This window comes from Eucyclogobius newberryi, unplaced genomic scaffold (assembly GCF_026437365.1).
Source record: "Eucyclogobius newberryi isolate DKJ021-1_F unplaced genomic scaffold, fEucNew1.0.hap1 SCAF_1, whole genome shotgun sequence".
In the NCBI taxonomy this organism is placed as follows: Eukaryota; Metazoa; Chordata; class Actinopteri; order Gobiiformes; family Gobiidae; genus Eucyclogobius; species Eucyclogobius newberryi.
Window position 1 is genome coordinate 28,895,924 of NW_027315723.1, and position 27,099 is coordinate 28,923,022.

Sequence of the window (27,099 nt, forward strand, 5' to 3'; positions counted from 1 at the left end):
GGTCCAAATCATAATATTGACTTCAAAAAGAGACAGAAACGTTTAGTAACAAGGATATAAAGTGATAAATCTGCCCTTTTGTGGTTGATTTTATCCAATAACATTTAGACATTTACAGACGCACTTCAGCACATTCCTTATACATTGTGCAGTCATGATCATAACATACTATTTTTTTTTTCTAATGAAAGCAGACTATTTTTGTGACAGAAACAAAACATTAAAACGCGTCAAGAGTTCACATCTTCAGCATTATTCATTTATTACTGCTCAAAAAGCTTAAACTTGACACGCACCGATCCCACGTCTTTACTGTTTTACCAGAATACTATGCGCAGAACAAACGGTTTAACTCGTGTTTAAAAAGTGCAAGGACGTCTGACAGCGTCCACGACCACAGGAAGTACGTCTGCAAAGGACCACCTTGTTCCCATTGACATCACTGCACCAAGAATCCATAGGCCAAATGAAACGCACTCCACACAAAGGCTTTTTTCCTTTGTGGTAACCGAGGGACGGGCCATGTGTCGAACATATGAGAGCGACAGTGAGATGTAGTGAAAACTGGAGGTGGAAAAGTACTGCGCGAAAAACACACACAACGATCATTTCATTTTGTGAAAACTAATCATTTACTGGCATTTGCTTTTCATACGGTCATTAAAAGGAACTCAAACCGCCCATTTAGCCACAAGAATTTAAAAGTAGAATTATAAGTTTCAAGAAACATACACCGTGTTGCTACAGCGTACAAACGACCTTGTTATGATTTCCATTTCTGGAACTGGAAGTGAGGAAGTGAGTTAGGCTGGCCTCAACAACCAACCTTGGCAAAGTGGCACGGAACACACAAGGGGCATGTTTAGGGGACGGGGTTATGAAAATTAGAAGAAACAAAAATGGAAAATGGGAGTGGAGTGCACTTGTCTCCAAGCAAGAACTATACTACTGTATTCCTTTAGTTGTTTTGTCGATTAATCGGTTCACGGAGTCATGTTCATTGTCATTAATCGACTACTTATCATTTTATTGAGATTACAAAGATTTTTAAACCTCAAACCTCTGGCTGACGATGTAAACATAATGTAAATGTAGCAACATGTTTAGTTGTGGAGCAGACAATGTAACAATAACTCTAGTACCGGAGCAACAACTATGTACTTTACTTGAGCCAACAAAGTATTTCTCTGCTGAAAATAAAACCAGCAATTATATTTGAACCTGCAAGACCCAAACCCTCTGAATCCTCAGAGCACCAGGAGAAAATGACCCAAATAACCCCGGTGACTTCTTCCAGCCGGAGGAGGGAGCGCTGCATGGGGCTGTTCTGTGGCTAAGACACATGGGTCCAGTTTGTGTAAATCCTTAAAGTCCTTTATTTAGAGCAAAAGCACTGAGCTCCTCTGCTTTAGACATGTGTTTGTAAAGGAGCCTCTGCACGTAAGTGGATTTGGGGGTTTGTAGTTCTTTGATGGGTTTGTAGTTCTTTGATATGGAAACAGCAGAGGTTACATGGTGACCAGGAATAGACCTAGAGTTAGTGTAGAGACTCTAATCTCTATTGTTAGATAATAATCAGCCCATGTTACTGAAAGAAACACATTTAAGTTAAACTACAGGCTACAGAATATGTCTATTTTAATGTAATAAACAAAGTAACACTGTTAAATTAGTAGTTTATCTACCATTCTTTAATGCACTGCCTGTCCAAAAAATAAAAGTCACCACAGAAACCAAAGATCACACGCTCTAATATTTGGTAAGACCGTCTTTAGCTCTGATTAAAGCACATTATTCCCTGTGGTTTTGTTTCAATAATCTTCTGCGATATTAAAAGATGTATTTCCTTCCAGTGTTGCATTGTTTTTCACACAGATCTAGTATTAAGATAAGATAAGATAAGCTTTTATTAGTCCACACGGAGGGGAAATTTGTGACCACAGCACAAAGCCTTCTCCAGCTCATCTCAAACACTCTCACTGCGGTTCATAGATGTTTTCTCTGCTTGATGCCAATGATTTGACCCTTCTCAAACACTGACATCTTTACCATGACCGCGGGATTCGTCTTTCCACATGGTCATTCCAGAAATGAGACGTTACGCTCTACATCAGTTGGGTTCAAACACCGTGTTACAGCTGAAAGATCATCCCCCATGCAGCAGTTCTCCACTAGGAGGCTACCATACTGTACCTACTGTATTTGCTTAGTTGGATCTAACAATATTTTTTTCCCACAGGCAGCGTAGTTTAACTCGGAATAAATGAGAATAACACAACACGCTTATATCTCACATTTAACTGCGCCAGATGTTTTTTTCTTTCTTTTTTGGTGCTTCTGTCGCTCATAACTTCCCGTCGTTTTCAGACAAACAGCTGATTGTGCAAAGATGAACTCCCGACACAGTCAGCACACAGAACAAGTGGCCTATGGGTGGATCCGGGAGACATGCTTTTGAAATCCTGTGGTTGTACTCGGATGCACGCAGTGATTATAGACCGGGAGCTCCAGCTGGCACTGCCCTGCACCACAGCCCAAAAAACCCATTCACTTCTGGACCTGGTCGTTGGGCCTCTGCTGCAAACTGTTACTTAAGTCCTACAGCGAGAGGGTGGATTGTCTTGTGGATCCAGACAACTTACAGTCACAGTAATACTTGTTGTGACGCTGGTAGCAATAGTACTGCAGTACGTACTTATCAACATGTGGTCAGTGTGCTTAGTCAAATGCTGTAGAAATAGGCTAGTAATAGAGGTAGTATATAATGTATTTGTATGTATGTAGACTTCACATCCATTATGTTATGTTCCCCAACTTAACTATCTTATTTTTGTCTATTTAATGACTTTATATGAAGATGAGCTTTGTTATCTTAAGTTCAGAAGTTCAGAAGTTCAGAAGCAGATCATTTACGCCCCTTTTGGTGGTTACACTATTTAAACCTTCTGTACACACACCTCTTCGTTCATGGTCTTTGTGCCCCTCCTTCTCTTTACATTATCTGCTTAATCTTTCAGGTACGGGAGGTACAAGCTCCGGGAATCTAAAGACCCAAGGATGCCAAATGCCAAACAATAATGTTTTGGCGTCCTTGGAGTCCTTTCTATACATAATGTTGGGCTATATTGTAAATACTGGACTTTAGTAGAAAAAGCTTCAGTTGTAGTCATCTGGACTCAGTTAGAAAAAATAGACGTTTCGACTCTCATCCAGCCTCTTGTGTAGAGGCTGTTTCGTCTCACCTCTATCAGCACAGAAGAAATACAAGTTCAGGACCTCAGAGCGCCGTGCATCTCCATCTTGAAGCCTCTAATCACTTGTTTGAAGACGGTGAGGTGAAGGTTTTAAGCAGGGAGAAAAGATGGTTTGAAAGAGGAGTCAAGGAAGCTATTTTTGTTAAAAAAGAAAGACCTTCTTTAAACAGAAATGGAGGGCTAAGATTCAATCTTCCTGGTATCTATAATGGTTTACTGAACCCCTGGAAAGGTAGAGGACCAGGACATTTAGATGCTAATCAGGTACTCAGGGTGGTTGAGCCAGGGTCTCACAAAGACAAAGAGGATTCTAATAGCCCATTAAAATTCTGAATAGGCTAGCTCGGTAGATACAAGGGGGGAGTTTCTGTTGAAACAAACAACTCTTTCTACTTCAGGAAGGCTCCTCCCAATGGGCGGGTCTTACCACAGAACAGTATTAATATCGGAGTTCTCGATCTAAATTCTTTTATTGACAATGACTCTTGGATGAGAGTCGAAACGTCGATTTTTTCTAACCAGATGACTACAACTGAAGCTTTTTCTACTATGGAACACACCTGGACGATTGAGGGATTACACCGACAATACTGGACTTTGTGACAAAATCAGACTGCATTTAAAAATAATAAAGTCTTTAATCGATCACAAACCCGGAAGAAAGGGCCATAATTGCCCCTTGATTGACCTTTTAGAAACTCACTCACTCTTTTCAAGGTCCAGAATTTCAGCAATGAAGCTTTAATTTAACTTCATTTAGTTCTTCGAAGTTACACCAGCTATTACACTTCCACCACTAACAAATAAAAAAAGAGATATTCGGTCACGACAAAATGCAAAGTTGCAATTCTCTAAATTTGTGTAAAGTTGACCGTTTCGTGTATGATTTATGGGCGCTGGCTCAGATTCTGAACCGTGCTGGTGCCAAGAGCCTGGCAGAAGCTCTGATGGAAACACTTTACATTAAAGGGGGGGAAAGAGCCAGACAACCAAACTTTCTGATGGCTTTTCAAGGACACAACCGCAACTGCATGTAAAATATATAAACTGACCCCTGCGACCTCTGTCTGGGGTCATCCAGGGTCCTAACTTGACCTTTGAACCCGTCCTGAAGGTTCATAGCAGACCACTCAGGATGCTAACATTCCTGAACTGCTTTAATTGCCCACAGTGCCAGGAAATAGAAGAAAACAACCCAAAAATAAAACAAAATTCTGAACAAATTTCAGAATTCTTTCTTTTTTTAAATCTCTTGAACTAGTCGAGTCTTGCCTTACACTTGTGACCTTTTGTTTGACTGGTGCGTAAGTTTGACGCAGTTGTTCATATTTTGTACAGCTTCATTCTGCAGGCGGCGAGTCTGAGAACAGCAGTGAGGTTAGACTAGTATGAAAGAGTCATTTCTGAAACACAAGTGTCAAAAGTGCGTGTTTACCTTCCACAGAGAACAACCACATTCCATCTGAGCATAAAAAAATGTCAGCACCGTACGACTTTCACCATGAACACAAGAAGGCAGCACAGGCAGGAGATGGACAGCACAGGAGGGGATATTTGACCTTTTACTTTAACTTATGTATCCAGAGAAAGATTTCAAAGTGAGTGACACAAGATTATAGTTGTTGTGTCTACTGTGAGTTGCCACGAGTCTTATTCACCTTATTTCAAAAGCCCGTCTGGGCGCCGCCACACCCAACATGTGTGGGGGCTGCCGACCTCCACAGAAAATTCTACACAGACTAAAAGGCTGTTTTCAGGCCGTTCAGGGAATCTGTGCATTTGACTTGTTGGTCACATGAACATTGGATCTTTTACACAAATCTACTTTATAGCACATTTAGCGGCGAGACTTTTCCCTCGTTCTCCATTTAAACCAACAGAGTTCCCCCTGGACCGGCAGCGCAGATCATGTGGGAAAAAGAGGGAAAAGTGGGCGGGGCAGAATAAGGTCAGTAGAACCTATTTATTGGTTAATCACTCTTAGGTCACATTGAATGGTTCAGACTGACAGACGCGGGTGCCATGTGCTTGCTGCACCTCCGACAACCAACAATCACAAATTTACACCAAAAATGTATGCAAGAACGAGTGAAATGTCTTGCCCAAATACACAAGAACAATATCACACAGGCTTTGTAGACCAAAGCTCTGGCATTGAGCCACTACAGCATTTTAACTATTGATTGTTTTGAAATCCCTAGTGCAGACATTTATAGCTTGGTAAAACCCAAATGCATTTATCCAGGCTTAGGAGCAGCACAGACAGGCATATGGACGCTTCAGGCTCTAAGGGCAATTAAGATTCACTTTGGTTGTTCAGTGAATTCACCAAAGTGATTGATTGTAACATTGTAAGTGAACAACACAAATGTACATGTGACATTCCTGAAATGCTGACCTGATAGAAAATCACTAGCCATCTTTGGCAAATTGCTTGTTTCCAGAAAACCATGGGTCTCAGCTGAAGCCAAAGAGGGCATCTGTCTAAATAAAACCTTTAAAGTGCTCTACACGGGCCAAACCGAGACTCGGGTTTTAACAACATGGGCCGGGCACAGCGCACTATCTGACCCGCTGTATATTTAAAGATGCTATTTCAGACTGCTATATATTTTTTCACTGCTGTGAAATGAGAAAAGCACGCAGAGCTGTGGTCACATCGCTCACAGCGTCTTGAACAAGGTAAGTCATCGACCACACACTAGCAGTTTCTCTAACAAACCCTGTAACGACCAATGACATGCTCCGGGCGACGTCTCATCTCCCATGGGGCTCCGGGACAGGCTTTAGAATTAAATTGGAAGATAATTGGACGACCAGGCTGACCCGCTGTTTGATGACACGTGTCTCTGTGGCCAGCGAACGGAAACGAGCGCTTTACATGTTGGGTGTTCTGTGGCTGTAAACACAGGAATGCAGAGAACGCTCCGTCTGAGTAAACAAAGACACATCTGAAAGAGGCAAACACTAGCACCACGACAAACCTGCACCAGGGACTTTTATGTACCTAAAGGGGCACTATGTCACTTTTCTGCTTGTTTCCATGGTGATAGATAAGATAAGATAACCTTTATTTCTCCCACAGTGGGTAAATGCCAGTGTTGCAACACAGATTAGGCACAGAAGTATAATAATAAAAACAGATTACTTAGAAATAACTCTTATAATCTTTCTAACAATAACCTGGATTTTACCTGGAACGTTCCACAGCATGGCATTAAATTAATCTATTTTGCATTAATTTTATTCATGTGTTTTAGAGCTGAGAAATACCTTTAAGTGCGTGTAGCTATTGTAGTGTCTGTGGTTGTTGGACGTTGTTTTCTGTCCTTTGCTGAAGAACAGGAAACTGTTGCAAAACAGGCCTTAAATGAGGCAGGCCTGAATAACATATCTTCATTTATCCTGTATCGCTGATGCTGAAACCGCTGGCCGATAAGATCTGCTGATTCTGCCAAATTACATCATTTGAATTCCGCACAAGATGGATAAGAGAGCAGTGCAGTCACATTTCGTGCAGTGCCCTCTCTGCACTTATATGTTCAAATAAAGCTTTATGCATATTCTTAGGCAGTGAACGGCCCAAACTAAATATCGGCCTCTGCTGGAGATAGACGGCTGATATTATGTTACAAAGTGCATATATCGGCCCATAATATCAGCCGACCGATATATTGGTGAAAATAAGAATGAAATGAAAGAATATCATAAAAGAGCCACCATGAAAATGCATGCAGTAACTAAGTCACTTTACAGTCATGGAAGAACTGCAGATGAGCACTGGGTGAACACAATGCAGCGTCAGGGGTCCGACTCGAAGCATGAGCGAGAAGTTGAGTTGCTATAAGATCAGTCTGGAGTAAATTGGTGGAAGAAAATCATTGCATCCGTCGTAAACTCAGTCAGACTCACTCAGGAGAACATAACATGTGAAATCAACCCGAGACATCGCTGCAGTGAATGAGGCGAGCGCCAACCATTGTGACACCATAACATAAAGTTGTATTTACTTAAAGGTGCACCAATGAACATTTCTTATAGTTTCCATTAATACATTATTGCTTTACCTTAAAAACATGCATTCTGAGTGACTGACAGGTGAATTCAACCAATTATGTTCAGAAGGAGATGACATCATTTACGTCTTTAAGGCAATAAAAAAGTGTACATGAATCATGATCAAATGAATGTCCAAGAGATTCATTTTTTGCCATATCGCCCACGCCTAAGTTTAATTTAATACCAGACTGTGGAACATTCAGGGAAAAGCAAAAACAAATATCCAGGCAAGTGGCCGGCCCTCCACCAGAAAAGTAGTTTAACTTTAAGCCTTTTAAACTGTATTAACAATGATAACAGGAAAAGCGTTGCAGTCAGCCTGCTCTATCATTCTGCATACTGTCAATTGAGATTAGAGGGCCCCTACCTTCAAAGCAGCTCTTTCCTTTAACATAGAAGTGGAGGCCTTGTCCCCCCCCCCCCCTCAAAAGACCCTTATTTATCCTGGCGCAGACTTTTTAAATTATGGGGCTACACACAGCGACTTGAGACCACGCGTCCCACCCAGCGACTGTGGTCATCGATCCACCTCTTCACCACAGACAGACTTTGTCCTGCAGCCTGCGCACGCACAAGTAGCATTTCTTTACACTTAATCATATCTATAATGGACTACAATATAAGATTATGGGATAAGGATTGACATTTCAGTTTCAAGGACACAACAGGCCCGCACGGTCAGAAGCTCTATACCACGCTACACTCTACGCGCCGTATCCGTTGCTCTGGCGTAGCATGACAGCTAATTGCGGCTAACTGCGTCAGCTAATACATTGCCTACGGACGCTCACGTAGATCAGCTAAAAGGCCATTACTCCATCTGGGGGTTACGACCACAATTACTCTGCATTAGCAACGTTGGCACCGTTTGCTTTTCCATGGGGACTGTTTTGGAGGTCACAAACAAATGTACTAATGGAGCATACCGGTAATTAGCCTGTTGTTTGGTGTGTTAATGTCTCGGCGACGGGCCAGGAAAGAACACTCGTAATAATTACTAAAGCTAAAGTCTGGGCTGTTTTGAGTCGAATTGTGCGCAATCACTGCAAAACGAGGACACTTTAACGATCATAATCATAATAATGAAACTGTGTCCTGTATTGTCTTCAAATTGTTTTTAAAGTGTGCGTCTCGTCGGTTGTAACGTCGGTTGTTCAGTGAGAGGTGGGTGTAGCACGTGGGCTCCAAAAGTCGCACATCCACGTCTGGGACACAACAAAAGCCCAAAGCCCGAGGAGGAAGACGGCTTTTTCAATAACAGTTCTAAAAGTATGCACCTATTCACAGTCTCTTTAAGTCGCCCACATTGATTAAGAATAGTACTTTTAACTGTGTCACTCACTCAGTATGCGATCATGGATAAAGAACGATTATTGACTATAAATTCACTATAACACATTTGGAAGCAGAATAGATTGTTACAGAAAATATCACAATAAATTAAATATGGGGCTGTGTAAATTATAACTAATTCTCTAATACAGTTCTGTCTTTAAAAGCATGTGTTTATGTTCAAGGAATTATTACCGGTACTTAAATCCATTTGCTGTGTTACACCTTTTTTCTCCTCATAATTTATACATTCTGTTTCCACCAGAGAAAGTGCATCGTAAAAGCAGAAGTTTGTGAAGAAGTCAGACCTCACGTGCCGTCTTATCTTATCTTTTCAAGCTTGTGAGAAAGAGCCATGTGAATCACTCTGTCGCTTTGAGCTGATGTCACTCACTTTTGTGTCTGATAAAAAATGATCTAAAGCTGTGTGTGCTCCATTCATGTGAATACTAAGGATTAGAGAGCTATGAATGTGCTAGAAAGGTTTAATACAGACTTCTTTAAATGACTGTTTGAAAATCAGGTACACCAGTTTTAAGGGAAATAAGGAAAACTCACTGTTCCGGTGATTTGTCTTTATTTCACTTTAATCTGATGTTTAAACCACAAAATGAGGAACTATAGCTCTAAATCTATAAATCCATACCCTTTCATATTCACTTCACATTCATTAATTTTTGGGCGCATGCACCGCTTTGACAGTGAAGTGAAGTGAAGCTGGTGTGGACCACCCAATCGCAGCCAATCAGAGCGCTTCTTTCAACTCTTACTTCCGGGTCGACACGACATAAATTACTTTATTATTAACTGCAGACAATACAATAACAAGAAAACTTCATCATTTTTTATCAAATCAGTGAATTTTGTGTATTCTCTTTGGGGGAAAACACAAAATTAACTGATTTTGTATCGCCACGCCCTAATAATGTTTATTGTGACAGACCTTTATAAACGTCATAATTTAGCCTATGATTGAAATGTTTTGAACTTTCAGGTTTGATAATGTCGGATCTCCCCCCAATGGTTTAATAATCACGTAATTTAAATTTTGTCATTTGGAGTTTGTCTTGTTTTGGATCTAAATTGTGTATAATGTATAATTGTGTATAATGGACAGTAAATATTCTAGCAAATGGAAGCAAATCTTTCTTTAGTCATGAACCAACAAACCCCTCATCACGGCTCCGTCTTCATCACTGTCAGCGTGTGGCCATTAAAACCCACTTGACTTTGCCCCGGATGAAACCCCACACTCCTCTCGACACACAGCGACCCCGGGGCCCGAGCGCAGAGTGGAACGTTAGACACACGGGCCATAAATCCAGGTGTAAAGGTCCGCACGCCGTTTGAGCTCCAGCGCCAACACGATGAGTGACACCCTAAAACACGAGCCACAGAACAAACCCTCTTCTGTTCCCGCGGTCAGAGCCGGAGCGCGTTCAACTCTCCGGCTCTGACCGCACCAGTGACCGGCACCACGGCACCAGGGACCGGCACCTGGGACCGGCACCTGGGACCGGCACCTGGGACCGGCACCTGGGACCGGCACCAGGGACAGGCACCAGTGATCGGCACCAGGGACAGGCACCAGGGACCAGCACCAGGGACCGGCACCACGGCACCAGGGACCGGCACCAGGGACCGGCACCACGGCACCAGGGACCGGCACCAGTGACGGGACCAGGGACCAGCACCTGGGACCGGCATCACGGCACCAGGGACCGGCACCTGGGACCGGCACCACGGCACCAGTGACCAGCACCAGGGACCGGCACCAGTGACCAGCACCAGCACCAGGGACCAGCACCAGGGACCAGCACCAGGGACCAGGGACCGGCACCAGGGATCAGCACCAGGGACCGGCACCAGCACCAGGGACCAGCACCAGGGACCAGCACCAGGGACCGGCACCAGGGACCGGCACCAGCACCAGGGACCAGCACCAGGGACCGGCACCAGGGACCGGCACCAGCACCAGGGACCAGCACCAGGGACCGGCACCAGCACCAGGGACCAGCACCAGGGACCAGCACCAGGGACCAGCACCAGGGACCAGGGACCAGCACCAGGGACCAGCACCAGGGACCAGCACCAGGAACCAGCACCAGGGACCGGCACCAGGGACCAGCACCAGGGACCGGCACCAGGGACCAGCACCAGGGACCGGCACCAGGAACCAGCACCAGGGACCAGCACCAGGGACCAGCACCAGGGACCGGCACCAGGGACCGGCACCAGGGACCAGCACCAGGGACCAGCACCAGGGACCGGCACCTTCATCCAAGCACGCGGCGGCCAAGAGTAACACGCCGTAAGCACCGGGCCATAAATCTGAGGCAAATCACAGGCTAAAGATGCACAAACTGGACTAAAAGCGGAGAAGTGAAGTTGTTTGGAACAGGGAAGGGAAGTACTACGGTAACAATGTGACACGCAGTACTGGGAAGTGATATTTAAATACATATAAATACATTTAAATGCAACTAAGGAGAGAGACAGCATTTTTCTTGGGTCATGTTAGTGCGATTGAGGCCATAAACCCCTTAAAAATGTTAATAGTTCAGTCAAAATTAATTACCGTATTTTTCGGACTATAAGTTGCACCTTTTTTCATAATTTTGGCCGGGGTGCGACTTATATTTATATTTATACCTATATACTTATACTCCGGAGCGACTTATATGTGATATTATTTGTTATTTTCACACTTTTCACACCACATTTCATACTCCAGTGCAACTTATATATGTTTTTTTCTTTTCTATTATGCATTTTTTGGCTGGTGCGACTAAAGGGGCTTCCACACCGCCGCGGCCGAAGCGTCCAGTTTACATTCAAAGTCTATAGTAAACGCGCGTTGAGCATGTAGTGCGTTATCCACGGCCCGATTTCTTCGTTTTTGCGGTGCGATTGGTGCGTTTTCTTACGCTCTCGACGCTTTGAGCGCGCGTATGAGCCGGCCGAGGCGGCTAAAGCGGCCGGCGCGACGTATGTTCAGGTCAATATGATATAAAAACGATATTTAGGTTATCGTTTCTCAATAGCGTAACATTATAAATCACATTAAACGTAATTGAATAAACGGAGGGGACATTTCTGTAAATTCAGTCGGCATAAAAAGGACAATTATATGCAGTTTTGCAGGTTGTTTTTGAGGTGTAATAATAAAAAAAGCGACTTGTGCTCCATCTAAACGCCGTGGCGCTCCAGCCTCATCACAGACAGATAAGTGTGTTTCATTTCAGTGTCGTTGATGTCGCTCTGAGGCGTCTGACGTCTGGATGGAGAGGATTACTCACGCGTGGCCCTGCGTTTGGCTCTTACATAAGCGGGCGACCTCCCCCTTCTTGAGCCGGGGCCAAACCGCTGCTTCTACGCGCCACGTTATTAGATGCGTGTTTGGAACGGCAGAACGTGTAAAAAGAGTTATTTCACACTCGATTTACTGCACTCGTGTGTAATAAACTATAATAAAGTATGTTTTGAAGTGTGCAATCGACGCAAATGCTGTGCTTTTCATATTCCATGATTTAAATTTCATCTCATTTCATCTCATTTGACATTTAAAGTTGATGAAAGACCCCGCGGCACTTGAATTATACTTGATCTTTGAGTCTAAACTTAATTGTAATCAAGATAAGAAGATGTTACTTAAAAAAACAATGAGAGGAAGGACAATGGGGGGTAAAAAAAAGATTTTGATCGTTTTGATTTCATTAATGGTCAAATATGAGGTGAAAAAGATAAAAGTATTATTACACAAGCGGAGTTATTACTGTATTACTGTATTACTGTATTACTGTATTACTGTATTACAGCCGTGTGGCTGGGCGCTCCCTTAGAGATAAGGTGAGGAGCTCGGCCACACGGGGGGAGCTCGGAGTTGTGCCGCTGCTCCTCCATGTCGAGAGGAGCCAGCTGAGGTGGCTCGGGCATCTGTTCCGGATGCCTCCTGGGCGCCTCCCTCGGGAAGTGTTTCAGGCATGTCCCACCGGGAAGAGACCCCGGGGAAGACCCAGGACACGCTGGAGAGACTATGTCTCTCGGCTGGCCTGGGAACGCCTCGGGATCCCCCCGGAGGAGTTAGAGGAAGTGTCTGGGGAGAAGGAGGTCTGGGAGTCCCTGCTCAGACTGCTGCCCCTGCGACCCGGCCCCGGATAAAGCGGCAGAAGATGGATGGATGGATGGATGTATTACTGTATCACTGTATCACTGTAATACTGTATTACTGTATTACTGTATTACTGTATTACTGTATCACTGTATCACTGTAATACTGTAATACTGTATTACTGTATTACTGTAATACTGTAATACTGTATTACTGTATTACTGCCACCATCAGCATAAGCATCTATTCTACGACGCCCTCCACAAAAAGAAGGTTAGATTCAGGTCATTGTCTCATTTGACTTAAACAAATACTTATTTTGTTATCATTTTATTGTAGAGTCAAAACTTGATTAAAATAGTTTATGTTTGTAATGCACTGATTAGAGACACATGAGCTACTAATACTAATACTAATACTAATACTAATACTAATACTAATACTAATACTAATACTAATACTGTGCGGTTTGAAGAGAGACACAGTACTGCAATATGTACCTTTGATGAAGTCATGTATTCTGATTACCACCTGATGAAAGAGTAACTGTACCTGAACAAAGAGTAACTGTACCTGAACAAAGAGTAACTGTACCTGATGAAAGAGTAACTGTACCAGAAGAAAGAGTAAATGTATCTGAAGAAAGAGTAACTGTACCAGAACAAAAGTAACTGTACCAGAACAAAGAGTAACTGTACCTGATGAAAGAGTAACTGTACCAGAAGAAAGAGTAACTGTATCTGAAGAAAGAGTAACTGTACCAGAACAAAGAGTAACTGTATCTGATGAAAGAGTAACTGTATCTGAACAAAGAGTAACTGTACCAGAACAAAGAGTAACTGTACCAGAACAAAGAGTAACTGTACCTGATGAAAGAGTAACTGTATCTGAAGAAAGAGTAACTGTACCAGAAGAAAGAGTAACTGTATCTGAAGAAAGAGTAACTGTACCAGAACAAAGAGTAACTGTACCTGATGAAAGAGTAACTGTACCTGAAGAAAGAGTAACTGTACCTGAACAAAGAGTAACTGTACCAGAACAAAGAGTAACTGTACCTGATGAAAGAGTAACTGTACCTGATGAAAGAGTAACTGTATCTGAACAAAGAGTAACTGTACCTGAAGAAAGAGTAACTGTATCTGAACAAAGAGTAACTGTACCTGATGAAAGAGTAACTGTATCTGAACAAACAAAGAGTAACTGTACCTGAACAAAGAGTAACTGTACCTGATGAAAGAGTAACTGTACCAGAACAAAGAGTAACTGTACCTGAAGAAAGAGTAACTGTACCTGAACAAAGAGTAACTGTACCTGAACAAAGAGTAACTGTACCTGATGAAAGAGTAACTGTACCTGATGAAAGAGTAACTGTACCAGAATAAAGAGTAACTGTATCTGAAGAAAGAGTAACTGTACCAGAACAAAGAGTAACTGTACCTGAACAAAGAGTAACTGTACCAGAACAAAGAGTAACTGCACCTGAACAAAGAGTAACTGTACCAGAAGAAAGAGTAACTGTATCTGAAGAAAGAGTAACTGTACCAGAACAAAGAGTAACTGTACCTGAACAAAGAGTAACTGTACCAGAACAAAGAGTAACTGCACCTGAAGAAAGAGTAACTGTACCAGAACAAAGAGTAACTGTATCTGAAGAAAGAGTAACTGTACCAGAACAAAGAGTAACTGTACCTGATGAAAGAGTAACTGTACCTGAAGAAAGAGTAACTGTACCAGAACAGAGAGTAACTGTATCTGAACAAAGAGTAACTGTACCTGAACAAAGAGTAACTTTATCTGAACAAAGAGTAACTGTATCTGAACAAAGAGTAACTGTATCTGAAGAAAGAGTAACTGTACCAGAACAAAGAGTAACTGTACCTGAAGAAAGAGTAACTGTACCTGAAGAAAGAGTAACTGTACCTGAAGAAAGAGTAACTGTACCTGAAAAAGTTGATCAAAATCCGTGTGTTCTCTGCATGTGTTCAGTTACTCCCCAATACGGCCCACCCATAAGTTACTACTATTACTACTATTACTACTCTTACTATTACTACTACTATTACAACTAGTCCAAGTCCAAGCAAAGGTCACAACCAAGTGTAGAGTGTGGAACCGAGTGTGGAACGACTCAAAGTGCTGGTGGTGTAAAACCTAGTGTAGAACCTAGTCTAGAACCTAGTGTAGAACCTAGTGTAGAACCGAGTGTAGAACCGAGTGTAGGACCGAGTGTAGAACCTAGTGTAGAACCTAGTGTAGAACCGAGTGTAGAACCGAGTGTAGGACCGAGTGTAGAACCTAGTGTAGAACCTAGTGTAGAACCGAGTGTAGAACCGAGTGTAGGACCGAGTGTAGAACCTAGTGTAGAACCTAGTGTAGAACCGAGTGTAGAACCGAGTGTAGGACCGAGTGTAGAACCGAGTGTAGGACCGAGTGTAGAACCTAGTGTAGAACCTAGTGTAGAACCGAGTGTAGGACCGAGTGTAGAACCTAGTGTAGAACCTAGTGTAGAACCGAGTGTAGAACCGAGTGTAGAACCGAGTGTAGGACCGAGTGTAGAACCGAGTGTAGGACCGAGTGTAGAACCGAGTGTAGGACCGAGTGTAGAACCGAGTGTAGGACCGAGTGTAGAACCTAATATAGAACCTAGTGTAGAACCTAGTGTAGAACCTAGTGTAGAACCGAGTGTAGAACCTAGTGTAGAACCGAGTGTAGGACCGAGTGTAGAACCTAATATAGAACCTAGTGTAGAACCTAGTGTAGAACCTAGTGTAGAACCGAGTGTAGAACCTAGTGTAGAACCTAGTGTAGAACCGAGTGTAGAACCTAGTGTAGAACCTAGTGGAGAACCTAGTGTAGAACTTAGTGTAGGACCGAGTGTAGAACCGAGTGTAGGACCGAGTGTAGAACCGAGTGTAGGACCGAGTGTAGAACCGAGTGTAGGACCGAGTGTAGAACCGAGTGTAGGACCGAGTGTAGAACCTAATATAGAACCTAGTGTAGAACCTAGTGTAGAACCGAGTGTAGAACCTAGTGTAGAACCGAGTGTAGGACCGAGTGTAGAACCTAATATAGAACCTAGTGTAGAACCTAGTGTAGAACCTAGTGTAGAACCGAGTGTAGAACCTAGTGTAGAACCTAGTGTAGAACCGAGTGTAGAACCTAGTGTAGAACCTAGTGGAGAACCTAGTGTAGAACTTAGTGTAGGACCGAGTGTAGAACCTAGTGTAGGACCGAGTGTAGAACCTAGTGTAGAACCTAGTGGAGAACCTAGTGTAAAACCTAACGTAGAACCTAGTGTAGAACCGAGTGTAGAACTTAGTGTAGAACCTAGTGTAGAACCTAATGTAGAACCTAGTGTAGAACCTAGTGTAGAACCGAGTGTAGAACCGAGTGTAGAACCGAGTGTGGAACCGAGTGTAGAACCGAGTGTGGAACCGAGTGTGGAACCACTCAAAGTGCGGCGTGAGCAATGGGATTACGAGTGGTGACTTGGCAAGTGTTCCAGATGGTTATGGGGTCAAATGGCCTCAGCTAGAACCCTCCCTCACAGAACACAGAACCAACAGTTCCTCCCCTGAGCTGACGGAGTTCCTTCTGGACAAATGTGAACCGAAAAGAAGGTTCAGACTTAAACAAGCTTTATGTCTGTGTCTATAGTGGAAAAGATCAAAATGTCACTTGGAATTTATTATATTTCATTTTTTTGACAAATGTTTATTATAATATTATAAAACACTTCCACATTTATATGTTCAGCTAAAGTGGATAGAAATTAAAAACGGATTATTAAGTGATATCTACAGAAACACTAGGATGACTCATGTGTGCCAAATGTGATAATTATATATAGATGTATATATAGATGTATATATAGATGTATATATAGATGTATACTATAGATGTATATATAGATGTCTATATAGATGTATATATAGATGTATATATAGATGTATACTATAGATGTATGTATAGATGTATATAATAGATGTATATATAGATGTATATATAGATGTATATATAGATGTATACTATAGATGTATATATAGATGTCTATATAGATGTATATATAGATGTATATATAGATGTATACTATAGATGTATGTATAGATGTATATATAGATGTATATATAGATGTATATATAGATGTATACTATAGATGTATATATAGATGTCTATATAGATGTATATATAGATGTATATATAGATGTATACTATAGATGTATGTATAGATGTATATATAGATGTATATATAGATGTATATATAGATGTATATATAGATGTATATATAGATGTATACTATAGATGTATATAATAGATGTATACTATAGATGTATATAATAGATGTATACTATAGATGTATATATAGATGTATAGCCTCCACAACACTTGTAATAAACACTTCATGAGCTTTTGGAGCAGATGATAGTCCAGATTGTCAAGTGTTTTATATGAGTAATATATTTAGAGTCAGTTATGTTTCTGAACAAAACTACAATCATAATCATTTGGCCGCGCGCGCGTCTTTGGGCCGTGCCAGGTTCTGACACGAGCGCAACATTTCACTCATCTTCATCATCATCAAACACACACACAAAATCGGTGATTACAGTCGCTAAACCAGGTCACAATACAACAACAAAAAACGGTCAAAAGTAAAGAGTTAATGCGGGTTTTTCCACGCGCGTTTTATGGCAAGCGCATTGATTTATCCGCTACAAGTCTGCGCTTTCTCTCTCTCGTGAACTCTGGTTATGAATGAACAGAAGGCGCCTCAGAGCTCTTTCTCTTGGCCGGAGCAGAGCCACATGTGAAGCTCATCAGATGTTGTTTTGGTCCACACATGTCTTTGTGGGCGCAAGTTTGTGCGTGCGCGACCCGCGGCGCGACCCGCGGCGCGAGCAGCGAGCGGCGGCGGCGGCACAAGAAAGAAGAGCCAGGTACGGAAAAGTTCTTACCGAGATACTGCCGAAGGTCGAGCAGGATCTGCGGGGGTCCTCCGTTCAGCTGGAGGAGGATCGACCCGAGGCAGAAGACGAGCAGCGTGCCCATGCAGACCCCGTATCCGCGCAGGGAGACCCGGAGCGACGCGGAGAGGAGCCCGCCGCCGCCGCCGCCGCCTCCTCCGCCGCCGCCGCCGCCGCCGCACTTTCTCCCGTTGCGCTCTCGGATGTGGTTCGGAGTCTGGCCGTTGTTGTGAAGACTGTTGCCGCTGTGATCCTTCATCATCTCCTCCTCACAAAGCGCACCCAAAAGTCACCCATTCGCCTTGGAGAAGTCGCGCGCGCCCGTGTAGGTTCATGAGACGTCCAGGCGCTCCTCCGCTCCTCCGCCGCGCGTCGCTTCTTCTTCTTCTTCTTCTTCTTCTTCTTTCTTTTTTCTTCTTTCCTTTTACGCACAGTCCACGTTCACTTCTGCTTTCGTCTGGTGACTGCTCCCTCCGTCCCGTCCTCCCAGCACAGTTTAAAAGTCCATCCTTCTGCAGACTTTGGGGTGTCAGATTACCGCTGAACGTGGAGGAGCCGAGGCGCAACTTCCACTTCTTCACTCGGGATGAAGTGCGGGGCGGTGAGGCGCAAAACAGCGACATCAAGTGGAGAGAAGTGAGTATGACAGGTGACGGGGCCGGCGGGGGAATGAGCGACTCCCGAGCCAGTCAGGTGTGTGAAGGGGCGTCTGGGTGTCACTGTGGGAGTCTCCGCGACGCATGCGGGATATTGGCTATTTTTTGAAGGAGTTGGCATTTAATTAAATCAAGTTTAGCGGTGGCAGACAGAGCTCAGACTCTCGACACGCTTCACTTGTTCTTAACGTTCTCTTTCCCCCAGGGCCAGCAGATCAATCACAGCACAGAGTCCCTCCTCCTCCTCCTCCTCCTCCTCCGCCTCCTCCGCCTCCTCCTCCTCCTCCTCCTCTTCCTTATTTATGCACCCTCATCCTTGTCCTCCTCCTCTTCCTCCTCCATGCACCCCCTCCTTCGCCTCCTCTTCCTCCTCCATGGACCCTCCTCCTCTTCCTCCTCCATGCGCCCTCCTTCTCCTCCTCTTCCTCCTCCTCCATGCACCCTCCTCCTTCTCCTCCTCTTCCTCCTCCTCCTCCTCCTCCATGCACCCTACTCCTCCATGCACCCTCCTCCTTCTCCTCCTCTTCCTCCTCCTCCTCCATGCACCCTACTCCTCCATGCGCCCTCCTTCTCCTCCTCTTCCTCCTCCTCCATGCACCCTCCTCCTTCTCCTCCTCTTCCTCCTCCTCCTCCTCCATGCACCCTACTCCTCCATGCACCCTCCTTCTCCTCCTCTTCCTCCTCCTCCACGCACCCTCCTGCAGGCTCCAGGCACATGTCAGGGGCCAGGTGGACCTTTAAACGACCCATTCAAACTCGTTAACGTCCTCAAGGGGGAAGTTGTTGTGTTAAAACAGTCCCAAGGGTCACAACTTTTTGCCTCGAGACGATCTGAAGGATGTAAAACGTGACACAATGAAGCTGGGAAAATTTATGTTAGACACGAATGCTCCAAATGTTCTGGAATGGTTTGTTTGGATCCTTCGCTTGTAAAACATATTATAATGTGTTAATGAGTGGGACTTTAGGACGGCCTATGCCGGGAATATAAATGAGCTACTACGGCTTTGCAACAATGTTTAAAAGTTGTACAGGGCAATGAATCAAAATGTAGATAATGTCACGAATATTGTTAGAACATATGCAAACATTAAGTGTCAAGTACTAAGTTTATAGTAAAAATGCTTTAAAAAGAGCGGATTAAAAAATAAAAAAATATTTACTTAACATTTCAAATAAGATAAGATATTTCTGCACTTTTCCTTTTCTAGACATTTCACATTTTTCTGATAATTAAACCTCAATTAACACAAATCTATTTGACTGAAAAAAAAGTAAATATATTTATTTTTCAGCACCGCCCCCTCCTAAAGGGCAGCTGTATTACAAGACACTATTCTGATTCTGTTTTACTACATCTACATACTACATCTGATATTCACAACTGCAAAAAAATCAAAACAATTACCACCAAATAAAGCAGAAAGGTTGAAATCACACGAAGGCATTAAAAGAAGGTTAAGCAGCATTTATTACTGTAATAGTGTCGCCTTAACAAGCGTAACTGTGGAACGTGGCCCTGGATAATTGGAAGTCGGCCGCAACAAAGCTTTTAATTCACTATTTTGTTTCATTCTTTATTCCAGAGACACACAAAACAAGATGAGACGCTTTGTTTGATTTTTACAGCTATTGCAGATCGAACCTCGACAGTCGACACCCGTTTCGACAATGAAACACTGAAATACATGACAAACATCCTATGGCAAGAAACATTTTATTATATTTTAGAATGACAAATAGTTATGGACATGACATTGTTGTTGGTTTTCAATACACAAGCAAACCTGTATGGACAATCATTAGGTAGATGAAAAACCAAATAAAATAATCGTTTGTACATATATTTTACAATACATAGTGTAGAGCTCCTTACTGGCTAAAGCAATATGCATTATGCAGAAAGGTATTGCTATTTATATGATACAGCTAATTACAGTCGAAAAAAAAAAAAAAAAAGCAACACAAAATAAGTTATTTAAATATCAATTACATATACAGAATGTGCAACAAGCATTTCGTATATATGTAATCAAGACTGAAGTAACTGAAATGGGATAAACCTGTGAACGCTTAGCAAATTCACTGTTGGGAAGGTAATACTAAAATACCCAGCATAACCCATTTTTTTTTTTTTTTACAAAACCTGATGACAAAGGGCCAAATATAGCCAAATTCATGAAAAGAAAACCAGCTAGGATTACCTTCTAAAGTGCATTTACAGTGTCAGTATCTCGTTTAGTAAAACCTGGCCGCACTACTCTCCGTCTCATTGAGCACCACTTTTTGATCGAAGCGGAAATAAAAAATTAAAAAAGGCATGAAACGTCTACGTGCCCACTGCAAAACATCTTGAAATGTAGCAAAAACAACACTTTTCGTAGAGGAATATTCATTACTGTGCAAAACTGTTTTAAGCGACAATAGCATATCGAATATGAAGAGTAAAACGCAAGAGAAGCCCGACAAAGATGCCACGATTTAGTCTCAAATTGGCACAAAATCCATTAAAACACTCGTGGATCTCCAAAAAAAACAAACAAAGAAAAGAATACGAGAAAATGAAAGCACTCCATAAATTATTGGCTGAACTTTTACACAGCGCTGTATTCTGCTTTCTGAAGATAAGGAATGTTTGCTAACTCAATTTATAAAATGAGCTTTTGAGTAATGACTAAAAGGTGTAATGGCCCATCTTGTCGCCCTGATTAATTGGCGAGTTTGCCAAATGTTGCGAGTCACCTGATATGGCACCGCTCCGTTCGATCAAAAGTCCAATTCAATTCAAAAAGTACTATAATAATACGCTAAATAAGACTTCTTGCTCTGCCGTCAGAAATTCCTTGAAATATGACGCCTGCTCAGACATTACTGCAATACTTTGAATCAAATAAGGCATTTACAGGGAATGTTTTGAAAGTGTGAACGCTTACGGTGTAAAATTTTAGTTTTGTTGTTTGATGTAGGCAATTGAAAAAAAAAGTAAGAATATATACGAGAATACAAAAGTGTTAAGTCGTTTTAGCTTAAAAATGACTGGCATCAAAACAGGGCGTCAACATTAAAAAAGGCAAACGGAAGAAGAAGAAAAAAAACACTCATTTAAATTGTGTTATAATACAGAAGCATGATACAAGATAAGTCATATTTCCAATCTCCAAACGAGCAGTGAGGGTCTTCTTCAGTGGTGCGTGGATGTGAAGTCCAGATATAGAGAAGATATTAAGAAGCGCGTTCAAACAAATTCCTTTGGCCGAGCTACATCCATTAAGAGACTCAGAGACTATGGTGCCATGCCGCAAGCACTTATGACGTACGCAGGAAGTCAAATGTCTCTCTACGTTACAAAAACACTATAAAAAACAGTGTGCTTTCTTCCTCAAAGGCAGATCCAAGTCTATTTGAAGACTTTCTTTAGTTGAAAAGGCATCGGTTATGTTGTCCGTAAACATTGCGACTTGTCAGGGCAGTTATTGATGTCTCGCCGTCCACGGGAAAATACTGACCTTCCGAGTCCATGACTATAACACTTATGGGGAGTGGCGAACTGACCGGTTAGGACCCCCCGTTTGGGCTGACCAAGCGCGACTCGTGAACCAGCCTGCGCACGTGTCTCTCGTCCCGGATGCCCGCCTCCCAGACGCGGCCCTCTGTCAGCGACGTGACCTGGGGCAGCGTGAGGATGCCCGCGGCGGCCAGCGTGGGGGCGTACATGGGCAGGCCGATGGAGACCAGCCAATCGGAGACGGAGCTGATGTGGCCCACGGGGAAGAGCCTGCGGGAGATCTCCGTCTGACCTCCGGATGGGATCTGAGGGATTGAACGCAATTTAATATGAGGTTCATTTCTAGTAAGGATGCTCGTCTTAGGGTCGTTCACAGCTGTGTTCTGGTACCCCCCTAATTTAAACCATTTTAGTCCTGATGTAGACTTAGTTTGGTCCTGTTCTAGTCCAGGTTTACGTCCAGGTTGAGGCCAAATTTTGCAGCAACAGCCTTTCAATTATTCACACAGACAGGGCAGGTGAGTGTCTTGCCTAAGGACACATTTTTGTTTGTTTTACAGTTCTTTTGTGCGTGTGTGTTTTGTTGGATGTAGGAATAATATATTTCTATTGTGCCAATTCAATTCAATTACAATGCACCGGACTTTAAGTCCCACCAGCCAAAAAATGCATAATAGAGAAGAAAAAAACATATATAAATTGCACTGGAGTATGAAATGTGGTTGCAAGTGTGAAAATAACATATATTATATTATAATATCACATTTAAGTCGCTCCGGAGTGTGAGTATAAGTCGCACCCCGGCCAAAACTATGAAAAAGGGAGCGACTTATAGTCTGGAAAATACGGTATGTTTTATCGTTTTCCATCTGTTTGATATTAAAAATATGCCTGTCACAAATTGAGAAAAAATGTCATTATTCAGTAAGTTCTCCATGTGCTTGTAGTGTGTGCAGTAGAGAGAGTCGGGACAGTTGGCTTACAGCCATGCGGTGCTGTTTACGCAGCTCTCTGACCCGGAGCTGGTCCAGAGACGAGGCCACGCCCTGCAGCGGCTGCTCCGCCTCCTCAGAGTAACGCTGCACCAACAGCTGAGGAATGCCACAGCGCCCGTGCTAAAAACAACAAAGGAGAGGAAAAGCAAGCTTTACTCAGATTACTCAAAGAAGGCTGATTTACAACATTTTAAAAGGCAAAGACACATTCCAAAGGCAATTCTACAACGTACATAACCGTTCATTTCATATCAACTTTATATACAGCTTTGGCCACCATTGTACAACTTCTAAAGTACAAGTCAAAGCAAAACAAGACTCATTTGTATAAACTGTAACCCCGTTTTGCAACACAGCGCTCTTCATTTAATAAAGCATAGAACTGGCTTGGGTTGTAAATATGGTGGCAAGTACACTACATATACCTTAATATACAGCACAAATGAATACTTTTGGGAGCCACGATTACATACAAAATGCCCTGGTTGTGCTCTTTCAATCCACTGGGTTCTAATAAGCCCCTTTGAGCGCAGTCTGGGACCTATAACATGGTTTCACACCTCATCGCTGCCTGTTTGGGCCTTGTTTGGTTGCCAGTGTTGGGGGATGCACAGCTCTGATGGGGCCCACTCCGGGGCCAGGGCTACAACAGAGTCTGAGATCCAGCCCATAAACTTAACAGACTGCACCACATCACAGAGCGAGCCCGCAGTTGTTCCCCTCCACTCCAGGCAGTTTATTTACGCACACCCTCACACATCTAAATTTATATACTTACTCTGCGTGTTCATGTGTCAGCACCAGTCGCGTATAAATACACACGTACTATAGAGTATTTAAGTGTAACAAGGTCCTGTTCCTGCAGACGAGGCCATAAGACACACAAACTAATGCAGGGATGATTTATTTTAAATGCTATGCCAACTGCCAAGTAAACGTACAAAGCGGTTACACACTGGCAAGTTCAAGCGAGTCATTAAAGGAGGAAGTGAGCTCATTTGTTCATGTTAAGGTTACATGAATTTTCATCAAAGAAAGCTGTGTTTTTCGTCGTTTCAAATGTAGATGTTATTCAGATTTTTTATTTATTTTTATAAACGTGTGTAAATATTACTAAAATGTGTAAAAGTATCTTACCTGCAGGAGACATAAAAGCACCGGTACTTGAATATATTTTCTTAATTTCACCACAATGGATGTCGTAATATTTACCGATATTGACCTAAGTGTGTCAATTTGAAAAAAATATAACATTTGTGAACTGGCATTTACGATCCATGGGTTTCAAATGAGGTAAAATTATGACCGGTGCCATAGCAATAAACAATACAAAACATCTCTACATCATTTAAATAGACAAAAGTCCTCAAAACATTATCCAAAATAGGAACAAGTTCTGGGACCTAACCCTTGAAATGGATTTTATATCATGTAACTTGTTTGTACTCAAATACTGGCAGCTATAACTCTAAAAAGACTAAAATATTATAATACTTCATTATAATACCCACCTTGTCAGAATAAGGCTCTTCCGTCAGATCGATGCTCTCCGCCTCCAGCCGCTGCTCCAGGACGGTCAGCAGATCCGGACTCATCTTGGAATGGGACACTTTCCTGGCCACTGCCACCTTGCCCCCCAGGTCCGACAGCCACGGCGGGTGCACCGAGAGACCCGACTCCTCCCCCACCGACGAGGCGGACGAGGAGTAGCACGGGCTCGCCGGGGTGCTGCTCGACGGGGTCTTGGCGGGAAGAGGGGGCGGCGGCGGTCCCGGGCTGCTGTTGGTGCTCCGGATCACTGGGCTGCTCGGGTGCGACCGGCTGAGCGAATGGGTCGGAGAGGGTGAGGAGGGGAGGGAGAGGGGAGCGTGGCGGAGACCGTTGGCGAGGCGCTCCCTGGACTTCTTCGCCGGCACTGGCGGAGGTACGGGGGGCTTTTTGGGGTGCGTTCTTGGGATAACCTTGTCTCCGGTGGATTCAGGCGGACTAGACAGGAGCTCTGGGACAGTAGGCGAGTGTGGGGCGGGACAGGACGGTCTCAGGGGCAGCTGGGAGGGCACTGGCGGTCTGGATTTTGGACTTAGCGGGGTTCCGTTTTGCTTTTTGGGGCTGTTTAATCTAGCCTTCTCCAGTGTAGCTCTGAACTCAGCGCTGGACTGCTCAAAGCGGACGTCCCCTAATGAATGGGACCTCTTCCATGGGCCAGGGGGTCGGGAGGGTCCGTCCAAGTCCTCACAGCTGCGACTGGCTGGGATGGTGGAGCGTCTCTGGGACCTGCGCAGTCCGAGGAGGTTGAATCCTTTCAGAGAGGGCTTTGAAAAGAGGTTTTTAGGGAATTTTGTGCGTTGGTGGTTGCCGTTCTGCTGCAGAGCCTCGGTGGAGATGGTCATAGGAAGAGTGGGGTAGTCCGGAGACTGGAGGCCCCCCGAGGAGCGACTAGAACGAGATGTTTTTCTGCTTTTGCCTGTAAAAAATAGATGTATATGTTGAGGGTAATGGTTTAGAAAAAAGGCAATTTTTTCATTCACTACAACCGAGTGTTTTCAATTACAAAGATAAAACTAGAGTAGAATGAAGAGGCACAAAGCTCACTAGAGTGCGCTCAAGAAATATCATCTTGGCTAAAGGGGTGCAAATAATTGTGCGAAGATTTTGTTTTGGTTTTTTTAAAGCATTTGAATTTGAAACTATTAAACATCAAAGGCAATTTTTTGGCAAAGCATTATTTTGTCATGGTTTGTGGTGCCAGCATTTCTTGACTTTATTTAACGTGTGACATAGCAAACTGTGCAAATAAAGAAAATGTTCTAATGAAAACAAAGACAAGACTTACCCTGGTTTCTCACAGTTTATACAAGGATGGGTGAAATGTGAGAGTCGGTTTAAACAGTGAGCGAAGGAAAAGGCGATTGAGAGATGGAAATGCGGAGAGGTGTAAAAAATATAAATAAAAAAAGCTGCGTTAAGAAATGGTTAGAACGAATAAAGTCTGTACATCTACATGAGCAAGAAAAGGAAATACAAACTAAAAGCCAAAAGTTTTAGAAAGACATCTTGAGAAGACAATGAGCAAAGTGCTACAGTAACAGAGAACCTCTTATTATGCGGGAACAGTAACATTATTTGAATTTAATACCTTTACTATTTGGTCATTATTAGTTTAATTAAAAAAATACAAAATACAATTGCAAACAAAGCAGTATAGTTAAAGTAAGAGTGAGATTAGGGCTGCAACTAATGGTCATTTTGCTAATTTTGCTCTAAATTTGACTCAGATGAAGCTGACGTGAGGATTATGAACAGTGTTTTCATCAAATACACTGAATTTACACATTTTCTGCATCATTATAATAAGAATTATGGCTAATTTCACAAATAAAACCTCTTTTCTCAGCTCACGGCACGTTTTGGAACCTGTGTATGGACAAGTCAATGATTATTCAATTACTGAATTAGTTGACCGTCATTGTTTGTGATTAATTGATTAACTTGTTGCAGAGAAGACTGTTAAAGCGCAGACTTTCAGGACTATTTGATGTATGCATACAGACGATTTGTGATTCGGCATATCCGCCCTAGTCTGTATATTTACACAAACAAACAGCCCTGAAAGACGAATGTTACGCAGCTAATGGTTGGATCAGTGTTTAGAGGCATGGGAAGAAGAGGAGGCGTGACATAAAAAAATGAAACAGGATGTACCAGAAAGTCCTTTATTTTAAAAAGGAGAGGATTTTTCTACAATGTTAATCTCTAATGTGGCAGATTGCACGCTTACTGAACATCTGAACCAGAAAAACACAGACAATGGTGCCAACACAGACAGATACGCAAGCTTATTGAGTCGTGGGCTTTCAAACGGACGATTTGAGCGAACACAGTCACATATGCAAGATAAAGAGACATAAAACTCCCAAAATAAAAACACACATTTCTAGAATAACAGATTTTTCTCTTGAGCGCTAAAATTTAAACACGTTTTCATCCATTTCTTTTAGGCACATACTGTATGAATGCTCGTGCAACGTTGAACTTGTAACAGTGGAGGATGGAATAGCCGTTACGATCGCTCACATTTAGACCCGTCTGCAGTAAAAGACACTTAAGCCACTCTATTATGTGAAAACAGTTAGCAGAAGTATTCTCTTGAACCATATTCATCTTCCACATAACCGCCCTGGGCATTGAGCGCCGGAGCAGATGGGAAATTGAGTCCAGGACTG

At 42.9% G+C, this 27,099-nt stretch overlaps 2 protein-coding genes across 6 annotated transcripts in view; both read right to left on the bottom strand.

The window, feature by feature from the left end:
• Positions 1-17,994, bottom strand: part of usta (uronyl 2-sulfotransferase a) — a 59,008-nt gene extending 41,014 nt beyond the window's left edge. The window contains exon 1 of one of the 2 annotated variants that reach the window (XM_072442783.1): positions 17,712-17,984. In XM_072442783.1, coding sequence (XP_072298884.1) covers positions 17,712-17,982 — 271 coding nt within the window. In that variant the 5' untranslated portion in view covers positions 17,983-17,984. Of the gene's footprint in view, positions 1-17,711 lie in introns of both variants that reach the window. The other variant, XM_072442792.1, reaches the window with a different exon arrangement.
• A 2,082-nt stretch (positions 17,995-20,076) lies between these two features.
• The window catches only part of sash1a (SAM and SH3 domain containing 1a), a 232,250-nt gene continuing 225,227 nt past the window's right edge, over positions 20,077-27,099 (bottom strand). For all 4 annotated transcript variants that reach the window (XM_072442765.1, XM_072442756.1, XM_072442749.1 and 1 more), the window contains 3 exons: positions 24,388-25,340; positions 22,865-22,996; positions 20,077-22,186 (listed from right to left, as the gene is read on the bottom strand). In XM_072442765.1, coding sequence (XP_072298866.1) covers positions 21,932-22,186; positions 22,865-22,996; positions 24,388-25,340 — 1,340 coding nt within the window. In that variant the 3' untranslated portion in view covers positions 20,077-21,931. The remainder of the gene's footprint in view (positions 22,187-22,864; positions 22,997-24,387; positions 25,341-27,099) is intronic.